At 46.0% G+C, this 14,538-nt stretch overlaps 1 protein-coding gene across 3 annotated transcripts in view; it reads left to right on the top strand.

Moving 5' to 3' along the window:
- SRPX (sushi repeat containing protein X-linked) overlaps window positions 1-14,538 on the top strand; it is a 109,349-nt gene that overhangs the window by 48,920 nt on the left and 45,891 nt on the right. Inside the window, exons 1-4 of one of the 3 annotated variants that reach the window (XM_045051289.1) lie at window positions 693-748; window positions 1,544-1,603; window positions 6,942-7,133; window positions 9,086-9,262. In XM_045051289.1, the coding sequence (XP_044907224.1) occupies window positions 712-748; window positions 1,544-1,603; window positions 6,942-7,133; window positions 9,086-9,262 (466 nt within the window). In that variant the 5' untranslated portion in view covers window positions 693-711. Of the gene's footprint in view, window positions 1-692; window positions 749-1,543; window positions 1,604-6,941; window positions 7,134-9,085; window positions 9,263-14,538 lie in introns of those variants that run through there. The other 2 variants (XM_023249396.2, XM_045051290.1) reach the window with 2 other exon arrangements.

Genomic DNA, 14,538 nt, shown 5'->3' with positions numbered 1-14,538 from the left:
TTTGAATTTGGTTGTTTTACATTGGTATAAATCACACCATTTGTATAACTTTGCCATAGCACATTGTTTGCTTAATGTTATAACCTTTTCCCATGCTGTTGTATCTTTTTATAAACATTATTTTCAATGGACCCATTATAGTATAATCCAATGAATATGCTGTGGTTTATTTAACCATGATATTGACTATTTGGTCTGTTTATAGTCTTCTGCTATTATAAGTGACGTTGCAAAGAAATCCTTGTGTGCAAATTTTTTTTCCTATATTTAATATTATTTCCTTGGGATAGATTCCCAGAAGTGGGATGACTCGATAAAGGGGTTTGAACATAGGCTTTTGATTCAGGTAGTTAGATTGCTTTCCTGAAGGGCAATACTGGTCTTCACGTTCACTTTTTGCTATTGAGTGAGGAATAGTTTACGTAACTTTGTACCTGTTTGAGTGGCCAGAAACCTGGAGCAAAGAGAGACACAGAACTGGGCTTCCCTAGGTGGGGAGTAGGGGCTTTTTTCAAATGGACATGGTCCAGCCTTCATCACCTTCCCACTTTCAATTTCCATGCTCTCTCTCATCCAGAATATAACTAGAGCAGGGACCATGACTCATTCACTTATCCTGTGTGGGGATTTGAAAAGCCTCATGATAGAGAGTGTGCTTGCCCTTGCCCTTGTCCCTCTAGGTAAATGTGTGACCATGATGGTGCTAACTCCATGGTCAGTGATCAGACCAGGAAGTCTAAAGGGAAAGGTATGTAAATTTAAGATTAAGGTTTTGAAGTTTGGGCCCTGATACCAATTTAAAGATTAAGATTGTACCACTTACTGGAATTCAGTATTGGATATTCTAAAAATGATTTGGTTCCAACTGCTAAATGAGTTTAAATTTTAAAATTGAATACAGACTTTCCCTCTAAGGCTGTGGTTTTCAAGGGTAGCAAGACTCATCAAGAAACTTTACTTTAGTGATGCCTGGGTGAGAGGCTCCAAATAAACATCCAGATTGTTGACTTCGGCCCTCTTTTCCTACAAATATATCAAAGTAGCTTTGCATTTCTTTTGTCATTAAGATTAGACATTTGATTTGCCTCCTTATCCTCCACCCAAATTCATTTTACAAGATGGACTGATTTTCAGGTACCACAAACACTCGGTTCTCCTGGGTTTTCCTTGACTGCCCGAGAAACCGTAGGCCGTGTCTGAGTCACACACATTTTACTGCGTCTCCCCTGGCATGAGATTCATATACATTGGCGTCTTCTCAGAGTGAAGTTGACTTTCTGTCCTGAGTCCAGAATTCCAGTTGGCTTGTGGTGATTCCAAAGCAGACGGAGGTTCGTTTTGATTGGCTCTGGCAATCTCAGCCCAGCCAGGTTCACTCTGAGAGGTGCCCCTGTCCCTTCGTGAATGGCCACCGAAGCTTTCACTCTTGGCTCTGCGTTCTAATAAGCCCCTCTTGCATGACTGTTGCCAAAGCAGTGCTTCAAAATATTCGTCCATATCATGTGGCTCTCCTTGCTGCAGTTTCTGTTCTTTTTTATTGTAGGATCTGGAGACTCACCGCTAGAAGACGATGAAGTCGGGTATTCACACGCTAGATATAAAGGTGAATGCTTTGCTTTTGTGCTAATGGGGACCTGCTGATGCCAGGAAAACTTTCCTTTTTGCCCTGCAGAGCAGACTATAATAAAGTGACCAGACAATGCATTAAAGTTCAAATGACCTGTCGGGGAAAAAAATGTATTTAAAAATTAATAAGCATATGCTCCCATTTAAAAACAAAATGAAGAGAAATGAAAGAAAGAAAAAGCATTTGGAATTCTCTGAAGTGCTGTCCTTCAGCACCGCGGTGGTCATTTTATTCTCGTAAATTTCTTTACTGTCCTTACTTCTGCAAAGCCAAGCTCTAGCTGATGAAAGTGAAAATCAAGCCGTGAATTCTGCCTGATTCGTACATTACAGCCAGAATGGTCCAGAGTAAACCACCTAAGGTTGAATCTGGACCCCGTGCTGCTAATGTACTGAGATGAATGGGGAATGGGAAAACTTGATTTTCATAAGCTCATTTCACTGTGCTCTTTCTGAGTCCAGCTTGGCTCCCGAAATGATAAGTAGAGTGTGTTGCCAGATGAAACTTTATTCTAATGATAAAGAACTCCATCTCTACACATTTCCAGCAATCCACCCCCCACCAGGTATAAAAAGCCTAATCAAGAAACTTCTAAGCAGGCTCAGGTAAGTATGTCCACAAATATTTCTACTGGTGAGTCATTTCTCTGAAGCTTAGGGAGCCCTGGGAAAAGGGAAGGTACATTTAGGTGATTTCTCTCTGAAGCTGCTTCCTTTTTCAGTGGAGGGATGATGCGAAGAAAAATTGGTTAATAAAGTTCTGTTGCGGAACTTTTGCCCAAGAAATGTGCCCACAGGCTGGCAAGAGGACACTGCCCTGCTCTGTCGCGATATGTCCAAGTTGTAAGAGAATCAGGGTAGTACCGGCCAGTCCTTCGGTTGTTTTTCACATGAATGAACAGTCTAATATAATGACCAGTGTCTGTCCAGTTGTGTTTCCCACCACATTCCACGTTTTCTTATGATTTGTGAATGCAGATACTCATTCCTATGCACAGCTCGTGTATGAATTGCCTCAGGAACTAACCAATCAAACAAAGGACAAACTTGTTAATTAGGTGTTTGGGGTAAGGAGATATTTCAATTCCTAACACTTCTTAATTAACTGAGGGTTTAAAAAAAATGTTTTTTCCTTGAGTCCCTTCTTGAACAATCTTCCTAAAACACATATGTGCACCTGTGATCCTTCCCTTGTGCAGTAGAGTTGCCCAGTGCCCTCAGCTCATCGTTCCCAGTGTTCATCCTCCCCTCATGGCACTGCAAGTGTGCAAGGTAGACCAGATGGCTAAAATATGTGCCAATATATTTAGATGGCTAAAGTATGAGTGTTTAAGAATAAATATGTCTTAGGAAATTGTTTTTATTGTCAGGTTTATTTTAATAATTTCTACTCCCAACTTGGGACTCAAACTCACAACCCCGAGATCAAGAGTCACATGCTCTTCTGACTGAGCCAGGCCGGGCACCCCAGTTTTTTTTTTTTTTTTTTTTCAAGTCATAACACTTTAGAGGCAAACCATTGTTAACCAGGCCCCTGCACAGTGTCCGGCACAGAGTATATACTCAATAAGTGAAAGAAGGAAGAAAGGAAAATGTAAACGACATTTATTGTGTTCCCAGAATGTGGCAAGTGTTGCTTTTGATTCTCTTGCTTGGAAGGCCATTGCGCAGTCACATGAATGGAGGGAAGGGGGAGGGCATGTTGAGATAATCTTGTTATTCCTTATTCATAGATGAAGGAACCAAGATTAGAGAGGGCAGGTGAGTTGCCCAGAGTCCTTCAGCTAGCCAACATTGCATTCAGGTGTGAAATCCAGATGTTTGAAGCTCTGTGTCCAGAGATTGGCTTCTCACTCATCTGCTCTAAGACATTGTCTATCCTAGAAACTCCAGGTAACTGGGAGGCTTACCGCTTTGGCCAAGGGGGGGCCGAAAAAGCTTTCCTGAATAACTGATTTAGAGTTCTCCCTAAATAAACCCCGTCTTATTCGAAGCAGCATAAGGGCTTTGTTTCGCTAAACCTCTGTGTTAAACATCTTGCTAGTTCACTCTAACTCCTAGTGCTTTTGTGCACTTTCAGTTCAAGTCAGTCGCTAGCATTTTAATTATGATTATGGCAGAGCTGTGAAACTGTCACAGTATCTTCCTTAGAAGATTTCTTGGAAAATGACCCAAAAACATTCCTTCTGCGAATAAATGAAAACAAGATTTTTTTCCCCACATGTTGACAACAGCACAGCTTTCGATGTGCAGCCAGCACTTCTAGGAGGATTTGAGGACTCAGAACGAGGGACAGAAAGGAATCGCATTGAAAATATTGTATTGAAATATGTGAATTTGTGATGTGTGCATACCCCGGTCATCCTCTACCGTACCTGCCAGCCTTAAATACTTGTCCTGGGTACATTTGTGGCAAAGCCGACCGTAACATGCGTGCTAAAGGGAAGGTATGCTGCTTTCACATTAGCTTCCTCAAAAATCGTGTCCCTCCTGAAAAAGAAGTCCAGAAGCTGGAAGGTACGTGTTCAACATTTGAGTGAAAAACAAGTTAAGAATTGGACACTCTTCCCGTTTTTACATCAGTGGGGTTGTGATCGGGAGCCAGAATGCACAAAGGCTTTGCCTTCAGCTGGAAGGGTTAGGAGAGACCACTCAGCAGGCAGAAGAAGGAGTAAGGAGGCGGGCATGGGCAGGGGATCGGAAAGGAATAAGGCAGAGTTTGAAGCCTACAGCTTCAAAGCTAGATGGGACTTGGAAAATAATTTAATCCACTCCTGTGGCTTAGAGTTGAGGAATCTGATTCCCTGAAAAGTTTAGTGAATTGTCCAGGGTTGCTGGGAGAGGATAGAATTAGAATGTATGCCTGGGGCTGCTGTCCTTGCCTGGTATTACACCCCCCACACTTGACTAGTTCAGTACGTTTTCCTCCTCTCCCTCTGTGTCCCCCATATTCACTTCTCCCTCACCACCCTTCCCCCACCCCCAGTGCGGGCTTCACTTTCTCTCCCTGGAGGCCAGTTCTCAGGCTTCCACAGTTTGGCGTGTGAGATGGCAGAAAATAAGGCAGGAAAGGGGCCCAGTGGGCAAGAGGAGGAGGCCGGAGATGGGGAGCGCAGAGGCAATGCGGTCTAGAAGGAGAACAGGACAGACAGGGAAACTAAAAGGAAACGAGGCAGTGAAGGAGTTGAGAAGGGGTGGGGAAGATGATAAAGACGTAAAACAACAGGTCGTTTTTAAGATCTTTTTTAGTTACCATGGAAATCCCCTGACAAACTGTAAAAAGTGCTTCTTTGAGACAAAACAGCAAGAGCATTTGGGAATTTCCTTGTAGGTGATCTTTCCTATTGGAGTTGGAAAAGAAAGGCAGAGAGAGGGAAGGAGGGAGGGAGAGAGACAGATAGGCAGACCTCACGTCTAGTAGTCACAGAAGCCGGTAGGTTCCAAATCTCAGTTTTATTTGAGTGGTAGGCATCTATGGATTTTTCCAGAGTTTATCTTAAGATCATTTGATCACAGAAGAAATATCAATACCTGTGATCGTGAAATCTCCTGGTTTCCTGGCTTTCCTGGAGCCATCACTGAAGAAAGGACCAAGGCATTTAAAATTGGTTCAAGAATTCTTTCATACCTAGAAGACAATAAGTTAGACGTATGCTGTTTTGTACTTTACTTCAGGGTCCAGATTATTCTTAGTTAAAAATGCTAGCACATGGGGCACCTGAGTAGCTCAGTTGGTTGAGCATCTGACTCTTGGTTTCGGTTCAGGTCATGATCTCATGGTTTCGTGAGTTTGAGCCCCACATTGGGCTCTGTGCTGACAGCATGGAGCCTGCTTGGGACTCTCTCCTTTCCCTGCTCCCCCCCCCCCAAATAAATAAATAAACAAACATAAACTTAACAAAATAAAAACAAAAAAAATGTTCACACATACAATGTGTGTTAAGAGGAAACTTTGTTCAAGGAAGGTCCGTAGGCCTGACGTAAGCTCCTGGAGGCCTGTGTCCGTGCGTCCGCATGGTCGAACTTAATCAGCCTCAGGCCAAGCCTGCAGGACATGACTTTTACCCAGAAAGTCCGGGAAATACTTGCTTGAGTCCTGACTGTAGGACCCACGTGGCAGCTGTCTGCAAAAACATTATATGATGAAAGTATTAGCCAAAGAAGTTCTGAAAGCACAAAAGAAAAAAAAAAAACAAACCCAAAATAGTCTGTGCACAAGCCCTGGACATGACTTGGTCTTCATGGCTGAGAAGCAGTCAGAAACACATCCTCAGAAAATTCCTTGGGAAGTCAGACAAGGTGTCCTCCTTGGCCACATGATGGCGCACGCACCCCACTCACGGACAGCCCAGGTGCAGAGGAGCCTGGCAACTGTGGGGAGGGGGCTCCCCTCGGAGGCATTGGGAGCGAGGCAGGCTCCACTCCTGGTAGATTGTGAGGTGGGCACTGTGGGAACTTCCCCACCAATGAGCCAGCCTTGCCCTAACAATTTTATGGCTTTCAGCAAGTACCTTCCAAAGGCACAGGGGAGAGGCTCTGATTTGTCAGCGTTCTCCTAGCTGTGCTCCGGGCAACTACTAGACAAAAATCAAAACACGCCAGAATTTTGCCATTTGGGAACTTTACCATTTGTGACACTTTCTTACCTGAATGGGGCCTAACCGGGGATGTCTGAAAAGGGGAGTTGCTTCCCTATGGGAAGCGATTGTTCTGTGACTTTAAGCCAAAATTATCTCCTGTGGTAAAACCTTGGAAATTGCAGCTTTGTTCACATGAGTTAAAATAGTATTATGAGTTTTTACAGAGAATATGCATGCAGATTTGGGAAAAAAAAAAACCTAACCAATTATGGACTTCCTTGCCACTATGTATGGATGTTGGGGTTAGGGTTTACAATGATATCAAATGCCTTCAAAAGAAGAATTATGTTATCTCCTCAAGGGAAATGCCAACAAGAACAAGCATGTATTGAATATTTGCTATGTGCTAGGCACTGTGCTAGGTGTTTGATATGCATTATTTTTTTTTTATCCTTAAAAGAGCCCTGGGACAGAGGTATTGGTATTGACTCAGAGAGGTTCAGTAACTTGTCCAAGATCACACAGTTAGTAATGGAGGAACTCGGATCCATAGACAGATATGTCTGACACCTAGTCCTGTGATCGTAACCTCCCCACCCAGAGACACCTTAAACGACCCCTTAAGAGATTCCAAAATACAGAGTGCAGTCAGCCAGGGACTTTGAGAATGAGGAGACACATTTTCTAAAGATGTCATTTCCTATTTCTCCCCTCCTTTGTTTCTGCGACCTGCAGACACCCCATGGTGCTCCCCCATCAAGGTGAAGTATGGGGATGTGTACTGCAGGGCCCCTCAAGGAGGATACTACAAAACAGCCCTGGGAACCAGGTGCGACATTCGCTGCCGGAAGGGCTATGAGCTGCATGGGTCTTCCCAGCTCATCTGCCAGTCAAACAGGCGCTGGTCCGACAAGGTCATCTGCAAGCGTGAGTAGCTTGGCCCCGGTGGGGTGGGTTTTTGGGGCCCGTCAGCACCAAGGCTCTTTTGCTCTGAGATGAGATTAGAGCTTTTTTTTCTTTACCGAATGTTATGTGGTCTCTAATGAGAAAAACTGACCTTGTGAGCAGATGCCAGTGGGTTTGCGAGATTTGGTGGAAGGGAGAGAACACCTTTCAGACACCACAGTGTGATCAGCTGTTCAAGAAAGGGGGAGAGAACAGAGGTTTGCTCCGCAGACAGGTTTTGTTTCAATATGTGCTAGACCCTGAAAAGGTGTTGGGGATCTCGAAACAAATAAGACACGCGCAGGCTCTGCCATCAAGGGTCTCACAGAATAGCATCGGAGAGCAGAGCAGGGGTGCAAATCGTGCAGAACGTACCAGGTGAGAAGTCATGGACTTGTGTTCCTGGAGACAAGAAGTGTTCACCCAGAGGGCAGAGCTGACGGAGGCCGGCCGGGAAAGTTACTGAAGAATGCTATTCCAGGAAAGGGACCGTGCCTCAGGGGAGAAAGAAGATGGGCAGAGCGTTTCAGGGGCTCACTTTTAGCTGGAGGAGAAGTCACATCACAGTCAGGCAACTGCCAGAGGTACAGCATTGTTGAAGCACATTTCAGGTGCCATTGTTGTTCGAAACAGCCACCATTAATTGAGCACCTGTTGTATGCTGGGCGTTTGACATATGTCCAGTTTTTGCATTGAGGCTATTGACATGGGTGCCAGTACCTTAACTTTATCGTTGGGGAAACTGAGGTTCCGGGCTGCAGCCATATGACCCCGCCTATGCAGACCATGTGACAGGGTGACTGTATACATAGTGGACATTTTTGGTGCTTCGCCCGGATATCCTTGGGTCCTGTTTTCCCAATTCTGGGTGTCCATCCCCCAGCTTCTGACTTGCATGTTAGATCTTCTTCAGAGGAAGAGAGGAGACTGTGTTCCTTCCGAGGGCTGTTCTCTTTGTTCTGACAGGGAGGGCATCCCCAGTAGGCCTGGAGCTGCCCAGTACTGACTGGTAAAGGATTATGGGTGCCCAACTTCCTTGTGTGGAGACAGGACAAACCCCGGTGTCACTCTGCTCCAGAGCTCCCCTGGCAGCGGGGGGGGGGGGGGGGGGGGGGGGCAGGCCAAGGCTGACTTTGCCTGAGATCCCATCTTGCCTGGCCTCCTTCCTTCCCCTGTCCTACCTTCTCCGCCCCTCGCTGGTCTCCCTTGGGAGAACTTTCTCACTAAATCACTTGCACACAAATCCACGCCTCAGGGTCTGCTTCTGAGGAACCCGACCTGAAACACTGGCTTAGCTAGGATGCCAATCCAAGCCAGTCTGATATGAAACTGTGTGCCCCTTCCTTGTAACAAGCAGCCACCCATGGTTTCTCTGGTTCTAGCCATGATCTTTTAAAAATTGTATTATGTTTATTTATCTTTGAGAGAGAGAGAGAGACAGAGACAGAGCCCAAGTGGGAGAGGGGCAGAGAGAGAGAGAGGGAGACGCAGAATCCGAAGCAGGCTCCAGGCTCCGAGCCATCAGCACAGAGCCAGACGCGGGGCTTGAACTCATGAACCAAAGTTGGATGCTTAACGCACTGAGCCACCCAGGCGCCCCTCTATCTGTGATCTTCTTTTTAAATTTTTTTTAACATTTATTTATTTTTGAGAGACAGAGAGAGATAGAGCATGAGTGGGAGAGGAGCAGAGAGAGAGGGAGACACAGAATTTGAAGCAGGCTCTAGGCTCCGAGCTGTCAGCACAGAGCCCGATGCAGGACTTGAACTCACAGTGAGATCATGAACTGAGCTGAAGTCGGACACTTAACTGACTGACCCACTCTATCTGTGATCTTTAAATTGGCTTTGCACTCTGTGTTTTCATAGTTTCTGGGCTCAAACTCTATGGACAAAAACTAAGAAATGCTGAGTGTCTGGTTTTCTCTTTTTCAGAAAAGCGGTGCCCCGTTCTGGCCATGCCAGCGAATGGAGGGTTTAAGTGCGTCGATGGTGCCTACTTTAACTCCCGGTGTGAGTACTACTGCTCACCAGGATACACGTTGAAAGGGGAGCGGACGGTCACGTGCATGGACAACAAGGCCTGGAGCGGCCGCCCAGCCTCCTGTGTCGGTAAGAAAATACCCATCTTCAAGGAGCGCATACGTTGGGTGGGTTCCTACAGTGGATTTTACAGGAAGCATTAGCACCCCGAATGTAAAGCATAAGTACCCAGCTTTGCTTCCAGAAGCTCTCTTCGTCCCTAGTCCTGTGGCTTAGCCCAGACCTAACCTCAGGCTCTATCCTAGAGCCCACTTCACCGCCAGGGGCTTGCATCTAATGCCTCTCTTTCTTGGCTTGCTCCTGAGGCCGCGACAGGCTGTCAGGGGTGCTGCTTCAGTCCAGGGATCTGCCCTAAAGCACTGAGCAGACTGACTCTGGGTTTGTTGAGCAATGGTTCTTAAGGTGTGCCCCTGGGAGCTACAGAAGCACTTGGGAATTCTTTAGAAAGGCAAACTCTTGGCACTGCCCCAGATCTGCTGAATCAGAGGCTCTGGGAGTGGGGCGCAGTGCTTTGCACTTTAAGGAGCCCCCAGGGCATTCTGAAGGGCTGAAAGAGAGCCCCTGATGTAAGGCAGTACTTCTCAAACTTTAAAGTGCATTGGAATCACCTGGATACCTTGGTAAAAATGCAGATTCTAATTCAGATTTGGGGTGGGGGTCTAGCAATTGGCATTTTCTTAGGCCCTCCAGGGGATTCTCATGCTCTGAAGTTTGAGAATCTGCCTTAAGAATATCAAACTTGGGGGGGGGGGGGCGCCTGGGTGGCTCAGTCGGTTAAGTGTCTGACATTGGCTCAGGTCCTGATCTCGTGGTTCACCCGTTCGAGCCCCACATCGGGCTCTGTGCTGACAGCTCGGAGTCTCGAGCCTGCTTCGGATTCTGTGGCTCCCTCTCTCTGTGCTCCTCCCTCTCTCACACTGTCTCTCTCTCTCTCTCAAAAATTAATAAACGTTAAAAAAAATATCAAATATGGGAAGAACTTTAATACCTTTATGCCAGAAATAGTGCCCTTGGACCAGCAGTGTTAGCACCAGCAGGAAGCTTGTTAGAAATGTAGAATCTTGTAGGGGCGCCTGGGTGGCGCAGTTGGTTAAGCGTCCGACTTCAGCCAGGTCACGATCTCGCGGTCCGGGAGTTTGAGCCCCGCGTCAGGCTCTGGGCTGATGGCTCAGAGCCTGGAGCCTGTTTCCGATTCTGTGTCTCCCTCTCTCTCTGCCCCTCCCCCGTTCATGCTCTGTCTCTCTCTGTCTCCAAAATAAATAAACGTTGAAAAAAAAATTAAAAAAAAAAAAAAAGAAATGTAGAATCTTGTGACCCATCTCACACCTGGCAGATGAAAATCCACATGTGAATAAGATCCCCAGGGGATTCCTGTGTCCTTTAAATACCGAGGCAGACTGCTCTGGGACAGTGGTTTTTCAACTCTGGCTTCTATTTAAATCTGAATCACTGGGGCCCTGGTATTTTTCCAAAGCTCCCTCCAAGTGGTTGAGAACCACTCTCCCAGAGGATCATTTACTCATGAACCATTAGAGCTGCCAGGACCCACCCTTACAGAATATTCTAGTCCCTTCCCCTATTCTACAGATGAGGCCTGAGAGGTCACCTGACATAAGCAAGGTTGTATAGAGCCAAGCCTGTGTCTCCAGGCTCTCAGGCCCAAAGTTCCTGGATCCAGAGATACCTCTGGCACTGACGTGCTAAAGCAACTGCCATAGGTGCTTGGCTCCTCCCTTGTTGGTATCTGCCTGTCCTCTGGAGAACTGGTCAGCTCAGTCTGCGAATGTGCCTTATGCCAAGGACTCGTTCCTGACTGTTCATTGTCTGGGGGATATACTTGAGGAGCAAGACTGAAATTGGATGCTACCCTCTGGGGGCAGAAATATAACAGTAACAACTCTGGCCTCAGTCCCAGGGCTGTCTTCAGGACGGCACCTCTGTCCATGGTCTTCCCTGGCAGCCATTCTCGCTCTTCAGTTCTGTGGGTACTGAGCTATAGCCGAGGTATCTTGCCCAAGATGTGATATGAACCCTTCTAGGTCAGAGTCACAGCCTGGACCATACCTTGTATCCATTTGCCGAGAGCAACAGGTCCAAATAAACCCAGATAACAGACTCAGATTGATTCTAGGCTTCTCTTTTTCTATGTTTTAGGTAGGAGTTCGTATTGGTCAGTAATTGGGAAAACAGAAACCATGCTAGGTATTTCAAATGGAGGAGACTTTAACACAGGGAATTGGTTAAAAAATATAAAAAGAGCTGGAGGAGCAAATGGTGCCATGGTGTTGTCACCCAAAGTTCATAAGCCTGGCCTTATTGCTGACATTTCTGGAACTGACGCCATCGTCGATGAGGGTGAAATCAGGAGCCCACACTCCTGCCGATAGTTCAGGAGTCCAGGAAACCCTCCCTGAAGCTCCACCTTCTTCTTGCCTTCTGTTCTCTGACAGGTGCCTCCTGTTTGCAAACTTACCTGGCACCCAGCAGGCAAAAAGAGTCTGGGAGATAGAATTTGGAGACCTTCAGTCCAGGTGGTAAAAGGGAGATTACAGAAAAACTGAGTAGCAACGGGATATTTGGTTCAGCAACTTTTCTCCGAGGGTTTGGACTTCTCCCCCTGAGTCACAGTAGTTCTCGGTGAGAAGATGGCAGAGCAGTCCTGGTCAACCGATGCAGGTAGAGTGGTGCTGAGGACACACACCTCTTGAAGGACATGACCTAAGGCCAGGCGGTCGAGTCAGCAGGACCTCTCACAGATGTTGTTTTCAGTATCTCCCCTGTGACTTGCTCTGTGCAAGCTAGCTCTTCAGAACAGCCACCCAAATTTTAAATTTCTCCTCCCTCATGTCGGAAAGGACGGAGGTGATGGGAGGAAAGGAGATGTTTGAAAATCTTTCTGCTAAGCAAGCATTGGCGATGAGTTCTCTAGGGATCACACTGTTCAGGTGTCCAGATCGTGTGCAACAATGGAAAGAAAATTCTGATTGTTCTCAAAAAGCAACAGGCATGGCTTAAGCCGGACCAGATGGGGCTGGAACCTTCCCAGAGGGAGAGAGAAAGGACTAAGAAATGAACCCCAGTTGCAGGGAATCTATCTTAGAGTTTTCCAGGGCAAGGTTCAGGCATACTGGGCGGGGAAGGGATATTGTGCATACAATGAGGTGGGAGAGGCGAAAAGGGGACCAGTGAACCACAGGAGAGCATAGAGCTCCCAGGAAAAAGAGACAAACAGACAAAGCCAGCAGGCACTTCTTTCGTTAATTTTGGTGACAGAGAAGCTGGAGTTTGTCCCCAGTGACTTTTACTCCAGGGATGTCATGGACTCTGTTGGCTTTAAATGTATTAAATTAGCTTAATAACTTTGTTCATGTGTAGAGGGTCCTTGAGCATAGCTCAGAGCCTCAGCCTATTTTAGATGCTGACCCATGGTGGCTGAGTAGTTCCCAAATTTCCGCACAACTTCCAGCAGCGCGTCTTGGCCAGAGCTTTGCTGAGTGCTGAGAAAATGGTCCCAGCTCTCCTCCAGACCTGGAGGGAGGAGAGAACACTGGCCATGCTTTTGACTCTGAGGTGGTCAGTTCTGTGGTCTGGCTAATTTGAAAGTACCATGAGTTAAAATTAATTCTCTTAGGCAGACCGCACTCTGGCAGTGGACTCAAGTCCATGGTTATTTCCAAAACAGATATGGAGAGAAAGAAGTCAATGCAGGAGAAAAATCCTGCTGCAATTGCAGGAGGGTTAAACTAAAGAGCCGCAACTTCCATTGATCTATATCTATATCTAGGTACATAGATATATGAAAAAAACCTTGGAATTAAACAACTATTGTTTTTAGGGGATTTTTTTTCTTTCTTTCCGTTTTTAGTTATTTTTGGTTACATTAGCATTTAGATAGAACAATGGACAGTTAGAATTACAAGCAAGCCCTCATCTAGATGCCAGATTTTGAGTTGATGTGTGACTTCTCCCTGAGACCAACACTTTTCCCTGGGCGAAAAGAGCAAGAGATAAACATTAAAGAAAATTAAAAATCACCGATAATGAAGACCCAGCCGATACCTTTTGACATGCAGAGAGCCCACATTTAGTTGTTTTAACAAAGGACAGTGTACAAACCAACTTGATTTTTGGAATTGCTCTCTGCTTCTTTTGTATTTCCCGCAGAGTAGAATAGATTGAGACTTAGCACACACGAAATTCTGGAATAAAGTATCATCTCTGAGATTTCAGATACGCACATTGATGGATTGCTTTTGTGGCTTCTCAGCTCTCTGACAGCTGGGCTTACCCACTGACCCACAGGGACATTCGATGGACTGCCCTGCCTTACTTCCAGAGATTCAGTTGAAGATACACACATTATGGGGCTAAGAATAAATGTGTCAGGGCATCGTTATCAGTGATCTTAAATTATGCTACATTTTTCCTGGGTTGACAAGCACACATCCTTTGGCAAACCTTCAGGAAGCTAGTTTAGCTTTGAAACGACTCGTTGGATTGAGATACTGATTCACATTTTACCTGGCCTCAACAGGTAAACTCGTAGTGACCTTGTATAATATAAACATATCACCAATGAATTTTCAGTTGGGCATCTTTCTGGTGAAGATGGTGACTTTTTTTTAAATTAAAAAAAATTTTTTTAATGTTTGTTTATTTTTGAGAGAGAGAGTGAGTGAGCAGGGGAGGAGCAGAGAGAGAGGGAGACAGAATTCGAAGCAGACTCCCCGGGCTCTGAGCTGTCAGCACAGAGCCCGATGCGGAGCTCGAACCCAAGAGCTGTGAGATCATGACCTGAGCCGAAGTCGGACGCCCAACCAACTGAGCCACCCAAGTGCCCTCAAGATGGTGACTTTTAATTGTGGAATTCACTGCCTCCATTTCTTGCCTCTTGCGTCCCCTGGGGAAAATTTTCTGATACTTTATATGATAGCAAAAAAACAGAACCACCTCTGAGACACATCCACAAGGATTATATTATACTAAAGCTGGGGGAAGCAAACAGTTGGGCAAGTTTACAGAGTTCAGGTTTGTTCTGCCTTTGGGAATTACTCTTCCTGTGCCCCATGTAGTGGCCACTTCCTTCCTTTGTCACCAGCCTCAAACTGTTTTATATTTGTATCAGTAATCTATTCCTGCACAACGGACAACCCAAAATTCAGTGGCTTCAAACGACCATGTTATTGCTTCTGGTTGTTTGGGTTGGGGATTTGGGCAGGACTCAGTGGAGACAGCTCATCTCTGTTTGACATTGTAATAGCTGAGGTGACTGGGGACAAAGGTTCCAAGATGGCTTCACTCACGTGTTTGGAACCTCAGTTGGCTGTGCTGGCTGGGGTTTGGCT

This window comes from Felis catus, chromosome X (assembly GCF_018350175.1).
Source record: "Felis catus isolate Fca126 chromosome X, F.catus_Fca126_mat1.0, whole genome shotgun sequence".
NCBI lineage: Eukaryota > Metazoa > Chordata > Mammalia > Carnivora > Felidae > Felis > Felis catus.
This window is presented reverse-complemented; position numbering and strand designations above follow the sequence as displayed.